Source organism: Micromys minutus, assembly GCF_963924665.1.
Source record: "Micromys minutus genome assembly, chromosome: 19".
Taxonomy (NCBI): Eukaryota; Metazoa; Chordata; class Mammalia; order Rodentia; family Muridae; genus Micromys; species Micromys minutus.
The window spans coordinates 37,817,255-37,837,966 of NC_137954.1; the positions used below are offsets into that span (position 1 = coordinate 37,817,255).

The 20,712-nt window shown below is 49.2% G+C and overlaps 1 protein-coding gene across 4 annotated transcripts in view; it reads left to right on the forward strand.

The window, feature by feature from the left end:
• AGAP1 (ArfGAP with GTPase domain, ankyrin repeat and PH domain 1) overlaps positions 1 to 20,712 on the forward strand; it is a 414,013-nt gene that overhangs the window by 152,157 nt on the left and 241,144 nt on the right. For all 4 annotated transcript variants that reach the window (XM_080932933.1, XM_080932934.1, XM_080932935.1 and 1 more), the window contains exons 4-6: positions 13,275 to 13,360; positions 15,784 to 15,925; positions 19,055 to 19,189. In XM_080932933.1, coding sequence (XP_080789059.1) covers positions 13,275 to 13,360; positions 15,784 to 15,925; positions 19,055 to 19,189 — 363 coding nt within the window. The remainder of the gene's footprint in view (positions 1 to 13,274; positions 13,361 to 15,783; positions 15,926 to 19,054; positions 19,190 to 20,712) is intronic.

Genomic DNA, 20,712 nt, shown 5'->3' on the forward strand with positions numbered 1-20,712 from the left:
TGATCACACCCCTAGCGGATGCTTTTTCAGCTGCAATCTGCTGATGGGACAGGGCTAGAACTGTGGGTTGAAGTCATTGTCTGTAAACAAATCCACATACACTAAGTGGAGGCTGAGGCTTGTCTGCTATAAGATTCACTCACTGCCTGAGGGGAGAAGAAGGAAAGTCTCACTCCAAGAGTGACTGTCACTAGCTACAGCATCAGGAAAGAAAGGCTACATCCATGTGTGGCATGTGAGCACTTGGACCCACTGTTCCAGTTCACATGGGCATAATTCTTAAGAGACTTGCTCCTTTTGCCACTGATTTTTCATTCATTGCTCATTGGCTCTTAACCTGTTCAAATTTGAGGTTGTGGTTGCCTAGATATGTCTACACTGACAGCCAGTAGGTATCTGGCCAGGAGCTTGGTGATAGAGACACACCTTCAGGGGGCCCACCTCTACCCCAGCCCTGTTTCTATGCTCTCCTGGCTGTCCAAATGTGTTATACACAGTGCCCTTAGCCACAAACAGTGAGGGTGCGCAGACAACTGAGATCCCCACATCAGGTTTCTCCTTTCTCCCCCAGAGTTGGAAAACAACTAATCAGAAATCTGGTCCTGAGTCACCCATTTTGCCACAAAATAACCCAAGAAAGCCATAGTAGAAGCAGAGAATCCAAGGTGGAGCTTTCCCTAGGGAAGGGATAGCAGTGTCTTTCCCACTGAAGCACTGGAGGGATGTGGAGGAACTTACACATGATGTATCCAAATCCACATGTGTTACAGTTTTAAATTATTTTGGTAACAACGGCATGAGAAAACATTGGGGCATGCTTGGTAAAAATGATTTATTTGGGGGGGGGCATTTTTGATCTAGGGTTGGCTGGATCCATGGGTGTGCAACTGGGGTATATCGAGGGTTGATTCTCTACGAGTGAACTGAGTCAGAAGGTCTCTGTTGTGAGAGATGCCCTGGGGAGCACTAATGATGCTGCCCATTTCCAGTGACAAACTCAAGTATGATTCCACCATGGCTCACCCTGAAGAACCAGTGAGAGTTTTGGGCTTCCTTACAGAACAGGGGTGTGAGGGGCTGATGACCCAGAACAGCCATCATGTTGGAAAGTTTTTACCCAGTGTGGATGGTGGCTTCCCTATAGCCATGTAGATGGAGTCCCCTTCTTAACCTTTTTAAACCTACATACACCATCAACTCCAGAAATACTGAGGCCATGTGCAGGCTAGAAGATATGGCTGGACTCTCCAGTGAGGGGCCAATGACCCTCCCAGTCTCCTCTTTCTTTGGGACAGTATCAGTAGGTTCACAGGTCCACCAGTGGCAGTTGACTCTTGGGAGAAGCTACAGCTGATCTGCTGATGGGTTTGTTTTGTTTTGTTTTGTTTTTTCCTTAGAGGATAGCATAATACCGTGGTCTCATAACTCACACCAGGAAATTAGACTCTTAGAACCTGAATCACCAAAAATCTGCCAATGTCCTTTGTTATGCCTGGCTAACTAGAGTGTGCAGATGACAGGTCTCAACTCTTTTCTCCTGAGAGAAGCTCAGAGCTTACTTGGATGTATGTTGCCTGTTTACTTTTGATGGAGTGATTTTAGGTGTATGGGAAGGCATGCAGCCCACATCTTGGGAGAAGGACAAACTGAGATATGCATATGTGTGTAGGGGCTGGGGAAGGGGTACTAAGAATGGCGTGGGAGTGCTGATAGGAAGGGAGCATCGAAGAATGCAGTGAAGGCTGTGTGCAGTCTCTATTACCCAACTCCTGTCATGCCCCAAAGAGGCTTGCTAACAACAATCATGACTGCCTGGAGCTGAATAGTCAGGGTTCTCAACTCTTCTTGGCCGTTTAGCAGTCTTCCCACATTTAGCATCTGATGAACGGACAGAGTGACTTGTGTAGAATACTCAGAAAAATCTCAGCCTTTGTATGAATCTCCAGCCCTGTCACTGAGAGTCATGGGTGGCCTCTTCCTGTGTGGGCCTGTCATATGTGCCATGAGAGGCTCCAACTCTGCTCCTCTGGAGCCTTAGGTCCCCCCCCCCCCCGTGTTCTCAGAGGTATGTCTGTAGCCACCAGTGCGGTCTTCTGCTCAAGGACCTATTCACTCTCCTAGATCAGGCTACTTGAAACCTTCAGACAGCTTCAGGGCATCCCCTGAATGGAGGTTAGACCAATAAAGGCACTACCTTTATGTTACCTGGGACCGCACCTGACAACCAGGAACTTAGACCAGAGAACAAGATAGCAAGTGGTTGGTATCCTCTCTCGGTCTAGAAGCTTTAAGGTCTTTGCTCCATTCATGGATAGGTGAGAAGGAATGGGATTGTGGATTCCACATGCAGCAGAGACCAGAGCACTGGGTTTCCCATGCGGGCTTTATTTGAGTTGCTTTCTCTGGGCTGCTGATGTCCTGGGTTACAGCAGGTTCCTGGTGGTCACTTACATCCAGCCAGTAGTTTCCTGAGAGTTACTGTCCCATGCTGCAAAGTGCCTGCCTGGACTAGACTCCTAACAAATGTGTCTGACTAGCATCGGGCTAGTGAGTGTGTTCTCAGAAGCACGTGGATCTGAAATATTTTGTTAATGGATGTTTGCTTAGTCTCCTAGAAACAAATGCTGTGGTAAACACCCAGCCTGATTTCTCAGAGTTGCTGAAACACATTTAGGCCATTGGCTCAGAGAACCTTTTCCAAATCCAGTAAACTTTTAAAAAGTTCTTTAAACCAGTATTGTTGCACAGATGTTAGGCTTCTTCTCAAATTCTTCTGGATCCTTTTTGACGTTTGAGCAAAGCAAAATCCATATACCCTAATAAAACTGGAGTGGTTTTTGAAATCTACCTGTGTACGATTTTTAATGTGAATTTTACCCTGTTGTTTGCAACCTAGGGATTTTAGCAAAAGCAGCAGCGAAGGGTTATCCTGAGCCTTGAGATCATGGGGCCACTGGTTGGTCGGTTCCATAGTTAAGTTCAGTTATTATTCTGGATGGTTTGAGGTACTATCCTGGTCCCTAATGGGAATTACCTTCCGTGTTGACATCTTGTGTGTTGTATGCAATCTGCATAGCACATGACTCTACATACATACATGACTCTATGCACAGAGCCTGCATACGATTCTGCGTAAGACAGGTGAAGGACACACAATTCTTTACCAGACTTTGGAAGATGTAACAGGAGAAGTATGCACTGTGAACAAGGGGAAAGAGCGACAAAGCCAGGAAAGAGGAGGTTGTCATGTTCCTGGCATCTGTAAGTCTGGCAGAACAAAATGTGTTTTTCAGTTGGTTGGCAGGAACTCTCAGTGGCTTGTCCATGTTTTTATCATTACTTCAGCAAGAAGCTGAAGACTCACTGAAAGCTGGCCCAGGGCCTGAGGTTGGTGTGTGCATCCAGGAAGCAGTTGTTTCCACGATCATAACATGGAACGGTTTACACCTCGCCAGGTCCAGTCTTCTAGCCCTTTAGCTAGAGGAGACCAGCTGGCAAGTGCTGGGCGGGATCGGTCATGGTCACTAGATGTTCATACACTTGGACGCCATGGGCTCCAGAGTCAGCCTGGCTTTCCACTGTTCCCGGCTCTTGCTGTCCCAAGAGCCTATAGAGTTGAGTGCAGCCATTACTGTTTCTTATACTTTTGGAACAGGGTTTGATATGTTATAGCTGGCCTTGATGTCTCTATGTAGCAGAGGGTGACGTGAACATCGGATCCTCCTGCCTCTGCTCCTCCAATGCCGGGATGCTCAGTATGTGTAAGGGGCAAGTAGAGCCAGAGCACCATGCATGCTAGACAGGCAGTCTACCCATGGAGCTGTATCCCCAGTCCATCAGCAACCGTTCTCAGCAGGAAACGCATAGATGGCTCCACATTTACAGCCCGGGGCTATGTTTCAAGATACATTTACCTCCATAGGAATAGCTTATGCTGCAAGCTCCTCACCTTTACCTGTCGGGCATTACTTTTGGAATCTGTTATTCCCCAACCCCACACCTAGTACTTGTGTCTGCTGTATCATTTATTCTTGACTTTGCCATTGGTGGGCAGCCTGCCTTTACTTTTAAGGCACCTCGTGGCAACAGCTTGCTGGGATCAGGCTGGAGCAAGACTAGGTTTACTGTATCAGTCTTCAGCCGGGGGTGGGGACGAGAGATAGGGAACCCATCTAGAGCGCCTCAAATAGGGAAGGTTGCCTTCTTGGCCTTTGTTCCCGGAGCACAGACTCTGACACACTTAGATCATGGGGTTCCTCCCTCTCCCATCTCTTGCTATGTCCTGGCCTTAACACTCGGCTAGCTGGCCAGCTCTCCCTACGGGGATGCCTCTGACCATGTGTTCATACCTGGTACAGAGAAGAAGTGGAATGTTTCTCTCTTTTGCCTTTCCGTTCTTTGTTTTTCTCTTTCCAGCAGAATATTCAGAGGCTGCTCTGATTGACTTTGCTCTGGCCTTGTGCTTTTCTTTGAACCAGTCGGCATGTTTAGGTATAAGGGAACGTTCAGGTCAGCTGGTCTTACGGAACACAGTAGTGATCTGTGCCTCAGCGTTGGCTCCTGAATGGTTGGTTGTGGAGGCAGAACCAGGCCCTGTGTTACAGCTACAGCATGGCAAGTGTTCTTTGAGAATTTAAACAATGGCGCCTGGACAGTGCATCTCATTTCCTGTCACTCATTGAGCATGGTGCAAAGCAGAGTCGGACCGCACTGTGTACACACATATGCCCCAAACCTGCCTCACAACCTCTCTTCAACAGCTCCACTGAGCCTAGTTGGTCTGCTCTTCTCTGGAAATATTTTCCTTCCTATTCCACACAAGGATGTGTGTGCTTGTCAGAGCTGCTGTGGGTATGGGCCACAATACCCAAGGAGGACTGTGTGTGTGTGTGTGTGTGTGTAATCTCAGCTCAGAGCCTCATACTGACAGCAGCCTACATTGTGTGGCCGTAATGAGTTGTTGTAATTGATTTATCTGTGATTGGTCCAAACCAGAAAAGGAAACCAGATCTAGCCAGAAATGCTGTCCTGCCTCTGTCTTTGGAGGTTTCCAGGGTGCACTGTGTTAGGATTCTTAGGTGGGACCTATGCAGAGACACTTACCATGTGTGTTGTTGGGCCTGAGGCTAGTCTGTCCCTGTGACCATGAGGTCAGCACATGTAGCTATTAGTTTCTGGCCTTTTGAGCCCCACTGCTTATTGATAAACATTTAATTTTTAAAAAGCTAAAACCGTGAAAAACAGGAGACGAAGTAATGAAAGACAGTAGATCTACAAGGGCCGAATGAATGAACCAGCTGTGCTGGAAAGACAGTGCGGCCGCTGGGGAGGGCGCTTGACTGCAGAACAGTCCACTCTGTGCCTGCCCTTTCCACAGTTAGGACGATGAAGCTCAGTGCATGAATAGAACAGGGCTCCTGTTCTATTGTCACAGCCTGTGTGAGGTGACAGGGACACAGTACATGCTTTGTAGATGGTGGCAAGCGGTGTGAAGACAGGAGTTCTCAGACTTCCTCTCGGCTTTGGAACTGACTTGGTAAAGGCGAGCTGCAGGAACCCTCTGCACTCATGTCCCGTCAGGATTGTTGGCTTCTTCAGCCTGTGGCTGCTTGGGGCCCACACACCAGCACTTACGGTCCACAGACCTTATTCCAAGATGTTCCAGTTGCAGGCTGGTCCTGGAAGAATTGAGGTCTGTCAGGTGTGGGCTGAGGCTGAGGGCCAGTAGCTCCAGCCCCACAAAGAGGGCACAAGGACATCTTGCCTTGCCAGCTCTGAATGGAGGCTAGTGTGCTGATGAGTCCTCCCCAGTGTGAGGTGTGGGACCTTCAGACAGTAAGTGTGTGCATCTACAAAAGGAGGATTCAGAGTGCAGACTAGCATGTAGCTCAGTGCGGGAGCTTGGCTGGCTGAAGCCCTGGGTTCAGTCCCTGGCATGGGAGGGAGGGACCCAGTAAGAAACCTTTAAGTAGTGATTACCTACCTGGACCTGAATTGTTGCTGCCTATGAGCTATGAAGAGGTTTTTACAACGAAATAAAAAGACACATTGGCAGAGCCTAAAATACTTAACTTTCTGGCCTTTTATGGAAACAGCTTCTTTCCTTCTACAGCAGAGTCAGCCACAGCTCAGTGACGGGGGTCATCTGAGAAATAGCTCTCTAGGCTATGTGACTGGATGTCTCACCAAAGCCTAGGAGAGCAGTGGTGTCACCTGTACATATAGTCTGGGGTCTTGGCGAGCTCAGTCTCAGATTCCAAGCTGTTTCTCTCTTGTCAGACTTTAGACACTGGGCCCCATGTGCTGTTGTTGGCCCTCAGTTCTTGCTGAACCTGCCTGTTGGCTGTGCTATATGGCCACGTGAAGCACTGGTGCAGGGACCTTCTGCACCTCGATTTTGTTTTCTCCTCCTCTGAGATTGGTTTACTGCCTCCTCCCTCCTCCGCTGACCCCTCCCCTGATGGGATCTTTGCCTAATATCTTGTCCATACGGTTTCTACTTCTCCTATGTGAGCATCTTTGTCCTATCATTGTCTTGGAGACTGGAACTGTATTGGCTCTTTTTTTTTTTTTTTTTTGGTGGGGGGGAATCTGTATCATTTAGGGTTACCCACACCGACTAGGGCTCTGAGGCTGTAGTGCCTGTTCCTCAGACAATGCCCTTTTGTGGACTGCTGTCATTTGTCTCTTCTGCAGGGGAGGACAGCACAGGGCCCTGAAGAGCCTCACAGAGAACTAAACATCACTAGCCTTAACAGTCACAGTGTCCTGGCTCCTCCCTCTGTTTGCCTCCCCAGGACGGCAACTCTCTCTTGGTTAGGGACCAGAGCCCTGCTGCCCCTGTGCATTTGCTGACGGCCCTTTCCCAGCATCCATTGTGTGTCCTGGGGCATAGAGCATCACTGCCCTTCCCTCGGATTGCTGTGGGCATAGACCTTGCTTCTGCGGATGGCAGCCTCTCACATTCACGTGTAGGAGCCAGCTGTGGGAGAGGGCTGTTTCTTGAGTGGGACCTCAGGCTGGTTGTTCCCCAGTGCTCCCCCCTCCCCTGTCCCTCGCCTCTCCCAGGAATGGAGGAGTCAGTTTAGGCCCTATGGGTTCTGCTGTGCCAGCCCAGCTAGGGACTGAGGTGTTCTTTCCTTCCCAATCTTTCTTTTATTCCTGACAGACACTTAAGTGAGGCCACCTCTGGTCACCCTCCTCCCCCAGTGACCCACCCACAGAGACCCTGACAGGCTCTGTGGTTGGCTCCTCACTCGATCCTTGTACACTGCCGTGGTTGGTTTTTTATTTCCCACCATAACCTTAAAAAGTATGGCAGAGGAAATCTGTCTTGGTTAAGTTTTATAAATGAGTGTGTTACCAATAACCTTTGTTCCCACTGTAAAAATACTATGTGGTCCAAAATTCCTTTTAAATATCACAATACTAAACTTTTCCAGAGTCCCAATCTCATAAAGTACTGGCTTAAATATTTTTGTTGTAGTTTAACAGCCGTATTAATTTTTAAAGGAGTTTGGCACGTTTGTGATTAAGCTTATGTTCCCCTAGGGAGAACAGAAAAGGCCTGCAGCCCCCAATGTCTCTCAGTCCCCATTGCTTTAGATAACAAGGTGACCACATTTGCAGAGACTTGTCCTGCTTCTCCTTGGAGCTGAGGGGAAAAGGCTGATCTCACGAATATCTACTTAGAAGCAGCAGGAAGAGACCTGGCACCATCCTTCCTTCTTGCTAGGGTTTGGGCTCTGGACCAGCTGGCACCTGCTGCAAGAGCCACTGGGTTAGGTTCAGGGGTGAGGCTGAGCTCTCCTCTTTGCAGGGCCCCACAAAGGCAGCTCCAGCTCAGTGTAACTTTAGGCCCTCACTTGTGCATGATGAATCAGAGACAACCACAAGAAGACCTGGTGGTTTCAGCCGAGGTCTGAGGTCTCGGAGGCACAGCAATAGTTTAGAGCTGTAGTCTCGTGCGTGTGGGCTTATTTCGAAGAAGGCTTATTTGGCTCCCTGCATCAGCCACCTGGCTGAGGAGAATGGCACATTTGCAGACAGGGTCACATTAGGGTCATGTGGGACTTGGTGTTCACATGGTAGAGGACAGTGGGGGAACCAGGAGCTCTGGCTTTTCTACCAGCCCATGGGAGGGCGGGGGTTTCTCTGTTTCTCTGTACCTTATTGACTAAAAGGGACATTTCCTAAAGGCTCTGGGCTGGTCTCTGATGATTGTGTCACAGGACAGTTGTGGGGAATAACTCAAGTGGTGCCTGTACTCAGTCTTCCTTGCTTGGGCAACTGTTACAGATAGCGGTATTAGCTTTCAGTGCAAGTATTGGAAATGACAAAACAGGCAGACATCTGTGGCCTTACTTAAGCCAGGCAGTTCTTTTTTTTTTTCTTTTTCTTTTTGGAAATAGGAAAATTCCACTTACCCTTATTTTACCCCTTAAAGCAGAACTGGACAGAGATGGGACCCTAGCCCAGCATGCAAGAGGAATAAGCTGTGGCAGCTCTTCCCAGTGTGAGCTGAAACAGAAGGAACCCAGTTATCGGGCATGTGGTGTCCCAGATTTAGAGCTGGTTCCTACAGCGAGAGTCTCAGAATAGTCACCTTGAAATTGGCTGAGGTTGGATGGTGAGAAACACCCCTAATCAGACCTTTAAAAGTATGCTTTAAAGCCAGAGAACACAGCTGTGTTCTTCTCTTAGCAGCACGCTGTTCTTCACTGAACAGTTCTTTCGGAAGTGCTGGCCATATGTATTGCTGAGCAGACGTTTGCCTTTCTGCACCCCTGGTTTTGGGGGAAAGTCAGGATGCTGGGGAGGGGAGGGTGTTAGCTTGGTGAAGCGCTTGTCACCGAAGCAGGAGAACCTGAGTGCAATCCTCAGAACTCTTTTATTTTTGTTGTTTTAAAGCCAGCTATAGTAACCTTCGTACAAAAGAGGGACAGGCGACTCCCTGAGCCTGGCTTACTAATAGTTTAGCCTGGTGAGTGAGCTCCAGGGCAGCAAACATTGCTGTCTCAAAAAGCAAGGCCTCAGAGCATCAACACCCAAGGCTGACTTCTGATAGGTGTACACAGGTACACTGACACACATGTGCATACGTGCATGTGTGTACACACACACACACACACACACACACACACACACACAAGGCCGCAGAAGCTGGCAGGTACATGTTGGAGGTAAGCCAGAGACCTGAGGTTGAGTTAACTCTATGCTTGGTTCTCAGAGGAGTTGAGCACACAGCGCTGCTGTCCCGATCCAGTCCAGGAAGTTATGCTGGGGTTACCACGTGCTCAGCGTGCTGCAGAGGGAGCCTTGTCCCTGAGGAAGAGTTACTATGAACAGGCAAGGGACTGAATTTTCCAGCGTGTGAAGATGTTTCCCCAGTTGCAGTCCTGCCAGTCAGCACCTTAGGGTGGGGCAAAGGTGCAGCTAACACACCCAATCCAGGGGCAACGGTATGGGGCTCTGAATTGTAGGGTGCCCCCTTCAGCAACACTCCAGTACCCTCACACACAGAAGAGATAAGCTAGGCACAGGTCAGTGACATCCATCAGAGAGGTCAAGTGTATATCAGTGACAGCTTTTGCAGTTTGGGAATCATAACCAATAGTCAGAGAAGCGACAATCTCAGCACAGCTTCACAGTAAGACCATGGGGCTAGAAATGGATGGCGGATAAAGTGAGAGAATGGCTTGGGTTTGGGTATTATGTAGACACTTTAAATCTATATTGAGTGTTTCCGTGTATGTTGGAATAGCAGAGAAGACTCCTGTGACCTCTGGGCAAAGATGGCATTCAGATTCCATAACAAACAGACTAACAAAACCCTCGTTAAAAATGAAATTGGTATTTGGTTATCTTCTGAAGTTTTTGGTAGAAAACAAGACCAAATGACCAAGATAACATGGCAGGTTTGAATTTTAAAATAGAGCAGGCATCTTGACTTCAAAAACCCAAGAATCCAAAGTATCCCAAAATCCATAGTAGTTTTGATTCTCAGAAAACATCAGATGGTTGGCTCTTGTGCTCTCAAGAGCTGTTTCTGGCATTTCAGATGCAGGATCCTGACCTCAGAGTAGAGGTGCTAGCGAGGTGCCTACTCCCTGCCAAGGACAGTTCCGTCTTTGGGTGACAGTGTAGGACATATGTCAGTGGGTTATTTCGGTAGATTTCTGGGCCTGGTTTCTCAGGACCCAGGTGTTCCTGTCCCGCAGAGCTACTGAGTAGTGATGGTGTATATTGTTCACTGTGGACTGCTTTCTCACAGCTGTGTTCCCCGGTTCCTGGCTGGGTTTTCCTCTCCTTTGGTTACATGGATGGGTTCAGGGCAGTTCCCTATGCTTGTTTCCCAATTTGGCTGAAATTCTGGAACCTTCACACAAGCCTGTCACCCATGGGTGTTCTCAGTAATGATGAGGTGTTGAGATGGGAGTCACGTGCTCTCTCTCTGGGATAGCAGAGATATCAGAGTTTGCAGAGCCCTTTGAGGTGGAAGGTGCCCCCTCCCTCCATTTGGAAGGGACATGATGTGTCTGAGAACCCTTCACTTGGTCAGACTGTAAAGCTAAGGAAGGCCTGTGCGTGTTTGCTATGATCCATCTCCCTAGAAACATGTCTTATGGTCAGGTCCAAGGGACTAGACAGGGGCTCTTTGTAGGGAGTCTGCTGCAGGGACAGTCACTGCTCAGAGTCTATGTCTGTATCTGGAGAAGGGAGTGAGGTGACTGGTATTTGTGGGCAGCCAGGGCTGCTGCTGAGACCAGACTGTCCAGAGTAAGACGGAGAAGCCTCATGTATATTTAGCCTTGGAGTTTAACTCTGGCCACTGGGCAGGGGCTGCTGGGATGACTGGGTAGCATTTCTGGAATGAAGATAGGGTCATAGGTAAAGTGACACAAAGTTAGTCCCACCCCTGCAGGGATTCAGCCCCCCCCCCCCCCAAAACAAACAAATCTGTGTCTTGCTGGAGACTCTCAGGTCACCCTGCATACAGCGCCTTCTCCTGTGACTACAGAGCGCCTGCCAGCTGCTGTTACCCTCAGAAATGGTTTCTCTGGCAGTTGGGCTTTTGCATCACTTAGGTGATGATGCAGATGGTTGCAATCACATCAGTCAGATCCTGAAAGCTAGATCTCAGAGCACCATGGGAAAGATTTTTAAATTCCACACAGACTCTGCTTTTTCCAGACCTTGGTGAGTATGTCTAACCTCATATCTAGGTCCAGGGGTAAAAAGGAGGGATTTTCCCAAAGCTAAGGAAGCCAAGTTGCTTTGCAGACATTGTTTTTCATTTGAAGTTTGACTTCCCATCTGTCTCATTAAATAAATCCAGAAGGTTGGGGCTAGAAAGATGGCTCAGCAGTTAAGAGCACCAGCTGCTCTTCTAGAGGACCCAGGTTCAATTCCCAGCACCCATGTGATAACTCACACCTGTCTGTGACTAGGGGATCTGATACATGCAGGCAAAACAGCAACGCATATGAAATGAAAATAGATTTAAAAGTTAAAAATAGCCCAGGAAGGAGCAGTGATAGCCACCCCAGCTTGTGTGCACATTTACCTCTGGGAGCAAGTTCTTTGGCTGTTGTGTATGTCCTAGAAGCACGCCCACCCTAGGCTGCAGTTGTGACTATTAGCAGCAGGCATGCCCACCACTGCTGCTCACTGCTTTGTGTCCTCTGTACGTTTAGTCCACCAGATGGCATCCTTACCAGATGCGGTCACTATTGTGGAGGGAGGTGACTGGTGAGGCTCATTTGGTGAGGCCCTGATTCAGACAGAGTCGGTAATGGTGATAGAGTGTGGGTACACCTGTGCTTCCGGATGTCACACTTGGAGTGTCTGCTCTGTGTCAGGTGTGACAGAAGCCTTGTTGAGAAGAGATGTCAACTCCCTCTTTAAGCTGAAGAATCAGTGGTTTGGGGATCTGAGGTCACAGAATTCCTCCTATGGCTTTGCCATGCCCATGGAAGATGTTTTGAAGCTTGTCTAAGGGGCAGCTATTCTGTCTCTGCAGACCCCACTCCCAACATCTCCACTCTTTCCTGTGCTTCTCCTCGGGGTGAGAGACCCCAGCACAAGTGCGCGTCCCGGTTCTGCAGTGGTAGGTTCGTTGTGTTCTGTTACTGAGTAAGTTGGAGGTGAGGAAAGGCAAGCACAACTCCTTGTTACACTAGGTTAGTTGCCCACAAGTGACGGGAGGGCTGTTGTACGTGTGTGCATGTGTATCCATATTTGTGTATGCTTGTGTAGGAAGGGCAGCTAGTTCCTCTTGACCTCAGGAACCACTCACTTAATGAAGGTCCCGGAGACTTGAGTTTGTGTGAGTAGTGTAGTTATTTACTTTGTGAGTGATAAAGCAGCCGAAACTGGAAACAGGGTCAGAAGTGGCTTTGGAAGGTTCTTACAGACTTGTTTAGAGGTCAGTGGGTTTATTGGGGGGTTCCTGTGAGGTATCTACAGAAGTTCCAAAGATGAGAGAGCCAGGGAGGGTTGCCCTGAGGAGACACTGACTGGAGGGTACTTGGAGCTCTGACTGTCTACGGGCAGCTTTTGGAGGTGGCATGACTCCACTGTGCAGCCCTTACAGTCCAGACCTGGGTTTGTTGGGGGCCCCCTGTGGGCCTCCCTCTGCCAGTCCTCTCTGCATTTTGTCCTGATACCCCAGCAGGGCCCCAGGTGGTTTCTCGCTAACCCTGTGTGGTCTCTAACGCCTCCCTGTCAGCTGCTGCAGTGCTGTCTGATTGTGCAGTTCCATCGGTAGCTTTGTCTAACGTGTGTAGTAGTCGGGCATCCTTCCCTAACTGTGGCCTGTGACTCCGGAGATGCCATCCTCATGCTGTTGTGTGTTTCCCTCCCAAGCACTGGGTTTCCCTTGAGGAGAATACAGGTTCTCAGGTGCTGCTCAAGCTTGGAAAGCATTTCTGGGTCTTGAGAGCCCGCCCTCTGTTTGCCAGTGGGTGTGGCTCTCTCGATGTATTGAGTTCTACATGAAAATCTCCACTCCTCTACTCCTCAGCCAGGGTTCCTGGCATTGCACAGGAGGCCGTGCCTGGTAACCAGAAAGAAGCACGGGTTCTTAGACAAATGTTTAAATCCCAGTTCAGCTCCAATGCAGCCCTTGTGGGAGATACATAAAATCTACTCCTAAGTTCTCCCAGCCAGCTACCCTGCCTGGCATAGAGTGTATTTTTCCACAAGTGAAGCCCATGTCTGTCTACCCCACCCCCTCCATCTTCTTCTGTAACATTGTGTTTTGTGTGTGGCAGGTGGCAGGTTCAAGAAGGAGATTGTTGTTGATGGACAGAGTTATCTGCTGCTGATTAGAGATGAAGGGGGCCCTCCGGAGGCACAGGTGAGTACTGCATGCGCTCTCCCAAGACAGACACCCCCCCCCCCCCCTTTGATGACTTGATCTAAAGTCTGGAAACAAAAAATCAAGTTTAAAATAAGGGAATTTAGGTACCCAGGGAATTTAACTATGTGTGGCTGTTTTGTTTTGTTTTGTTTTTTAAGTTCATATGTTTTTTAAAAAAGGAAAAGCAAGTACATCTGCTATGAAATGACTGTCAGAATGGCTTCTAGAAATTTTTATACTCATAAACAAATCATGTTTTGGTCCTCTTCCCTTGGGTGATCTCAGAGGGACATCATTTTCAAAGTCTGCTGGATGGAATCCGGAAGCTTTTCTGGCAGTTGACAGGAGTGGGCAGCCCCACAAGATTGCCAGCCTTCTTGGCTCATGTCTTCCCTCACTGAACCCTAGACTACAGTGTACTGTGAGTTCCTTGAAAAGTGTCTCGAAAGATAGCATCAACACTTTTATCTGGCTTACTGTTCTACTGACACCATAATCTTCTAGTTAAGTGAAGAGAGCCCAGAAGTAGGCACAGCCCATACCTGCTAGGATAGCTCTCACCTGCAAGGACAGCTCACACCCGAAAGGATAGCTCACACCCGAAAGGATAGCTCACACCTGCTAGGACAGTTCACACCTGCTAGGACAGCTCACACCTGGTAGGATAGCTCACACTGCAAGGACAGTTGACACCTGCTTGGATAGCCCACACTTGCTAGGACAGCTCACACCTGCTAGGACAGCTCACACCTGCTAGGACAGCTCATATTTGCTAGGACAGCTCACACCTGCTAGGACAGTTCACACCTGCTAGGACAGCTCATATTTGCTCAGATAGCTCACACCTGCTAGGACAGAGGGAGGGCCAGGGAGAAGGAGGTGCAGATATTCCAAGAAGCATTTAGACCACTTTCTGTGCTGTCAGACAGGGCAAGGCCTTCTGTTTTTTGCCTCTTGGAGGAGACTGTGTCTTAGTTTTATTTTTTTTTTCTTGTGATAAAACACACCAGCAACATAATTCAGAGAAGAGGGTTTATCTGGCCCAGAATTCCAGGGTACAGTGCATCGTTTCGTGGAAGTCAGGGCAACAGGGAACTTGAAACAGCTGTCACTTGACAGCCACAGTAAAGAGCAGGAAGCGGAGAATTAATGATGCCAATGCTCAGCCCACCGCGCTTTATACAGTGCAGGACCTGCACCACCACAGTGGGCGTGTCTTCACATCTCAGTCAGCGTAGTGAAAACCAACCTCATAGACCGGCTCAGGAGGTCCATCTCCTTGGTGATCATAGGTTTTGTCAAGAGGACAGTTGATGCCACCCATCACCAAGAGAAAGGCACTCAGTCAGATGAGCGCCAGGCATCTTGTGCAGCCACCATTGTGCCCTGTGCATCTGACAGTGTCTGTGGGTCTGCCCTGAGAAAGCTTTGCCCCAAGGTCATACTGACCATTTGAACTTGACGTTTGTAAGTCTTGTGTAAATATTCCACATTTAAACGGATATGGTTTGTTGCAGGTGGCTGTCACTTCACACACTCGCAGACACACATGCATGTGCACAGGCACGCACACAGGTACAATTAATTAGGATCTCTTCCTTGGCCCTAAGAGCTTCCCCAGGTTAAGCTTCTGTAGAGAAATCAGAGGGAAATTTGGGCTCACTTGTTTGTTTACACGTGTAAAGAGAAGTGTATTCAGTATAGGACACAGACTGGATCCAGACTGCTGTTGTCAGCTTCTGTGAGAGTGGGTTGCTGAGTGCCAGCTTCACCCCCACCTCCCCAAGAGAGCTGTTGTAAATAAGATGAAGTAAGAGGACTGGCTGTAGATTAACCTTGCAACTCCCCTTTTAAGTTTCCTACAAAGAAGTAGTAATTTCCCAGCAGGGGGCTGAATGGGCTCAGTGGCAGCTCAGCCTCTGCTGTAGCAGGAACTCTGGGAAAACACAAGACCAGTCTCCGATGGTGGGTACTGTGGGCGGCATGAGCACACTGTGGGTGCAGAGGAGGAGTCCCCGTTCAACTTGAAGTCGGCTAAGTCTTTTGAAGGTTCTGAGGAGGCTGTATGATCTCACCCTCATGACCTATCCCCAGATGGGGAGGCTTCAAGGCACAGAGCCTTCCATCTTCAGGGTGGGATTTAGCTGGTCAGGCTAGAGGATAGATACTTAGGATCACCCTGACCACAGAGAGACAGGAGGCCTGGGTCCTCAGAAGGAGAAAGGCCTGAAGGAAACGTGTGCGTGTGCGTGTGCGTGTGCGTGTGCGTGTGTGTGTGTGTGTGTGTGTGTGCTCTCGCTATGGCCACAATACTCACAGCAGAAAGCAGGCAGCAGCCAGGGCTGTCCTGAAGCTCACAAAGGTCAGGCCTCACTCCCTCCTTGTGCCCTGCTCAGCCTTCTTCATTCATCTCTCTGCAGTTTGCCATGTGGGTGGACGCGGTCATTTTCGTCTTCAGCTTGGAGGATGAGATCAGTTTCCAGACCGTCTACCATTACTATAGCCGAATGGCCAACTACAGGAACACCAGTGAGATCCCGTTAGTGCTGGTGGGGACGCAGGGTGAGTGCCAGCTTCGCACAGGTGGTTTTTGAAGGTCTCATGGGCGTGTTCACTGTATGGGGGAATTTGGAAATGACCTGAAGCTGGAAGTGGGGGCTGGGGCTGCAGTTACTTTCCAGAGATCTACCATTACATGGCTTTTCTGGATTGGATCTATGGAGATACCATTCAGGCCCAGACAGACATCTGCCCCCTCACCCCTCGCCCCACCCACACCCCCCAGGTGCTTTAGGAAAACCTATTGGCTCTTGGTTTTCCTACTTTCTGATGCCTAAATTGCCTTTTGCATAGACACCTTTTAATCAAGTTGTTCTTATTTATTTTGATTACAACAAATGTCTGGTTTATTTTGATTTTTAGTACTTCTTTGATGCTGGCTTGTGACACAGTTGAGCTTTGCCCTCACTCTAGCTATTCCCTGGGATCTCATGGTCCCTCCTCGTCCACCCAGCAGTGCCTCTAGTTACTACTCCTTCATGCTGCTTAAAACATGGCCTCTGAGTAAGGCGACTGTCACACAGAATCAGCCAGCACCCTCGGCTCTGGGCGTAGACTGGCGCTCATGAATTGGCCACTGCAGTCCAGCCAAGGTTTAAAGCAAAACTGTAGTATCCCTTCTTGTTTCTTCCAAATTTTGAACTGCTTTTGCTATTTCGTTTGGAATTAGTAAATCTGGTATTTACCAGCTGAAGTGCAGTCAGGGTTTGAGAGCCATGTAATGAGGCACTGCCTGCCTGCCCTCAATGTGTCACTTGTAAAATATTAGAGTTGTGTTTCCATGGAGACCACCATTTCTTCCCTTTTTTTTGGTGGGGGGGGGGGGCGTGGAATGCATGCAGGCCTCTTCTGAACCTGTAGCACCAAACTCTGCTACCCAATCTTAACCCAAATAGAAGACTTTTGGTCCTATAGCTCCCTCTGCTGGTCACTTGGAGACAGTACTTTGGTTCTGAATGTGCAATTGTCCTGTCTTCATGGGGTCCAACAGGGGAATTAAATCAAATACAGGTGATACACGCCTGTAATCATGATGGGAGGTTGAGAAAGACAGATTGCCACTGAAGGCTAGCCTGGGCTACAGAACTAAACTGTCTGAAAAACACAAAGCAGTGTCCTGGTGTGGTGGTCCGTGCCTTTAATAGCCATCTGGTGGATCTCTGTAAATTCAAGGCCAGTCTGGTTTGTGTAGCAGGAAGTCGGCTGTACAGAAGTTGTAACCTTTGAACATGGCACACTCGCCATCAGACATTGTAGGTAACCTAAGTATGCAGACAGATGATGCAGGTCCTGTTCCAGGATCACACCCTGTCACGGACATGGCTGGAGGGAGCATCTGTGCATGTGTGCACCCCAGAAGTCCTGAAACCTGCTCCCAGAACATTGGCAGTGGGCCACATAGGTAACATGCTTAAGGTACCTGCTCTGCAAAGTCCTCAAGTGGCACTTGAATGCCATTGCATCTCCGAGGGAGTTTTCCCCACAGCTGTCTTGGAGCAGAAGAGAGGAATGCAGAATGAATGCTTTGCCTATGGTGGGTGTCTACGAGCAGTGTGGGCCTGCATCTGAGACACGACACTTTCCCATGGTGGACTCTCCTTGACTTGGGGCTTGTGGCTGGGCTGGAAAGAACAGCTTTGCCCACTGCATTTTCTCCAGCCCACCAGCATTTGTTTCTGTTAGTGGAGTGAGAGTCCAGGCTTTGCCCCACACACCTAGACTAGAGCTAGTGTAGCCAGATGGCCTGACCTTTGCCCCTCAGTGCTCCGGGAGGGGAAATTGAAAAATGAATGGAAGCCATACAGCCATGTGTCAAGCAAGGCTTGGTGAACATAGCACTTGGGCTTGATTAAGGTTTTATTTTTATCCCTTTTATCCCAGCGTGGGACTAGCTGTTCTGAGGCCCTGCTTGGACCTTGTTAGTGGGCTGGGGGACCAAGGGCACCCATGGCAGGACGCTGGCCTGTGTGTGGCTTCCCCACGATCTGCTGTCAGTACCCATGTGCTACATGCTCAGTGGGCTCCGGAGACACCAGTGCCAACACTGGGGATGTAGGCAGCAGGACTCTCAGGTGATATGAGAAGGTACCTGGGGTTTCCTTTCTGCTGGCCAGGGTAGGTGGTTTTAAAGGCCAGGGGTTGTTAGGGTATGAGAGAGCCGAAAACCTCGTAGGGGGACCTGACCTGCAGGAGGCCAGTGCTAAGAGATGGTACTGATCTTAGTGTATCTTGTAGGGCAGGGATGGCCTGTGCTTGTTCACATGGGGGCACGGGTGAGTAAAGCCCCCCAGTGCTCATTGGGCCAGCACTGCCCCCAAAGACTTGCAGATTAGACAGATTAGGAGAAGATGCAACTTTAGGACACTGCCAAGTTAAAGTGGGTGCATGAAGGGGCCAGGGTGGGCTGAACTGAGCTGCAGGCCCAGGGGTACCTCTGTGACACCCTGGCCTGAATTCATATGTGGGTGGGGTATCTGCAGGTTTGTTGGGGCCGCAGGCTGAATAAAAATGTGAGTTGGGTGGAAGCTTGGTGGCCCATGCTTCCTAAATCAGACAAAGGCTTCGAAAAATTATGGTTTTAATATTTTTCTTTCCTATTTTACTTTAAAAAGCAAAATGTTTACGCTTTTACAAAGGACCTTTTCCCTACTTGTAAACATGTCAGATGTACTTACTTGTTGGGGAAGATGGATGGCTGTGTTCTTTGGTGGGCTGTATCTGAGGAACCTATGTTGGGGAGACTGTTGTCACATGGACACTGAGTGTCCCAAATCACACATTAATTTTGTTTTTTGACACACCGAGTGAGCCTAAAGGATATGATTGTGAGCCTGTCTCCAAGCAAGCTTGGGCTCAGTCCTCCTACCTCAACCTCCTAAATGTTAGGACATGTTTGGGCCTCCTTGCCCCAGCCATTCTATAGCTTGAGTTGAACCTAATTTCAAGGGTGAACTATTATCAGAAACCTAGCTTCTGGGAGGAATGACCTCTTCATGAACTTTGATGGGTTTTGAGTTGCAGGGACCCCTAGAACTGCAGGAAGCAACTGGCTGTAGGACAGGTTTAAGTCACGTGGGCTCTAGAGTCGTGCGAAGCGATGGCCAATGAGCACCCTGTCCTTGTCTGTTGCAGATGCCATAAGTTCCACCAACCCGAGGGTCATCGATGACGCCAGGGCTCGGAAGCTCTCCAATGACCTGAAGCGGTGCACATACTATGAGACGTGTGCCACCTATGGGCTCAACGTGGAGCGGGTCTTCCAGGACGGTAAATGCAGGAGTTCTGTGACACACACTGGGAGGACAGTCACACGTGGGTGTGGGGGCAGCAGCCCCCAGTTCCACATTCAGGGGCTGTGTTCAGAAGAGCACCCTGTAGACCAGTTCCTGATGGCATCTGTGTGTCTCTGTGCAGCCTGCTCTGCAAAGGGGAACCAGTACTTAAAGCTTTGTCAACTCCACTGTGCGCTTATTCGTGGCTATAATTGCTCATTCTTAATCGCAGTCTTACATATTTGAAATTTGGTCCTGGAGAGATTAAACTGAAAGAATAAACTCTGAATCCCTGAAAGTGAAGTTAGAACTTGGGCTAAGAGTGTGGGACCAGCCTGAGGAACCATTGCTCAGTTACTGTAGACTGCCCACCTCTAGGGGCGGTGGAATTCATGGCGAGTTCTCCTGCAGGAGCTCCAGGTTCTGCCAAGGGAGGCATATTCATGTCAGTAGTGGTGATTCTGGCTTGGGTTATGAGAGAAACCCATAATAAAGCAGGATAGGAGCAGGTGGGGGAGGGGGTAACCTCTGCCTCAGGGACCTGAACTTCTGGGTAAACTGTGGGCTTAGAGTTGGTGTCTTATGAGGACACGCCAGAGCACGTTCCACGTTCCTGTTTCCAGTGGTTATGGGGAATCAGTCTGAAGCCCTTTGGCCTAAATCTACGAGTGGCAACCCACTTCTTTCTCCATGTTTCTGTGTTGGGGATTGGCAGGGAGCAGAGGACAGGCTCGGGATCCTTACAGAAGGATGCAAGTCACCACCCTTGCTGTTCACAGACCCTGAAGAAAACTTGGTACCAGCAACACACTCGGGGAATGGCCTGAGAGCACAGTTTAGTCGGTAGAATGCCTGTGTAACATCTATGAAGTCCTAAGTTCAGTCTCCAGCACTACGTAAGCTGGGTGTGGTGGCATGTAACCGTGGCCTCAGGACTTGGGAGGTAGCGGCAGGAGGGTCAGTACTACACTACATTGCAAATGTGAGGCCAGCCCAGGCTTCATGAAACCCAGTCTTGAACTGGGACTGTTTGACTAACAGGCCTGGGCTATCTCACGGACTCTGCAGCTGAGTTTGACTAAATGGCCTGGGCTATCTCACGGACTCTGCAGCTGAGTTTGACTAACAGGCCTGGGCTATCTCATGGACTCTGCAGCTGAGTTTGACTAACAGGCCTGGGCTATCTCACGGACTCTGCAGCTGAGTTTGACTAAATGGCCTGGGCTATCTCACGGACTCTGCAGCTGAGTTTGACTAAATGGCCTGGGCTATCTCACGGACTCTGCAGCTGAGCTTTGGGGTCCAGCTCTTTCTACTGCAGTATATTTGAGCATTGGGCCACATTGCTACCCTTGTGTCCTGTCCACTCCTAAAGTGGACAGGCTCTCCCAGAAGCTTGCATGTCTTTCCTCCTCTGCCTCACGGATAGTTCCCTGTTCCTGGGTCTCCGTCCTTCTGTCTTGCTCTGTGCTTCATCCTTCCTGCTGTCAAATTCAAGGAAGCCCACCACATGTTGCA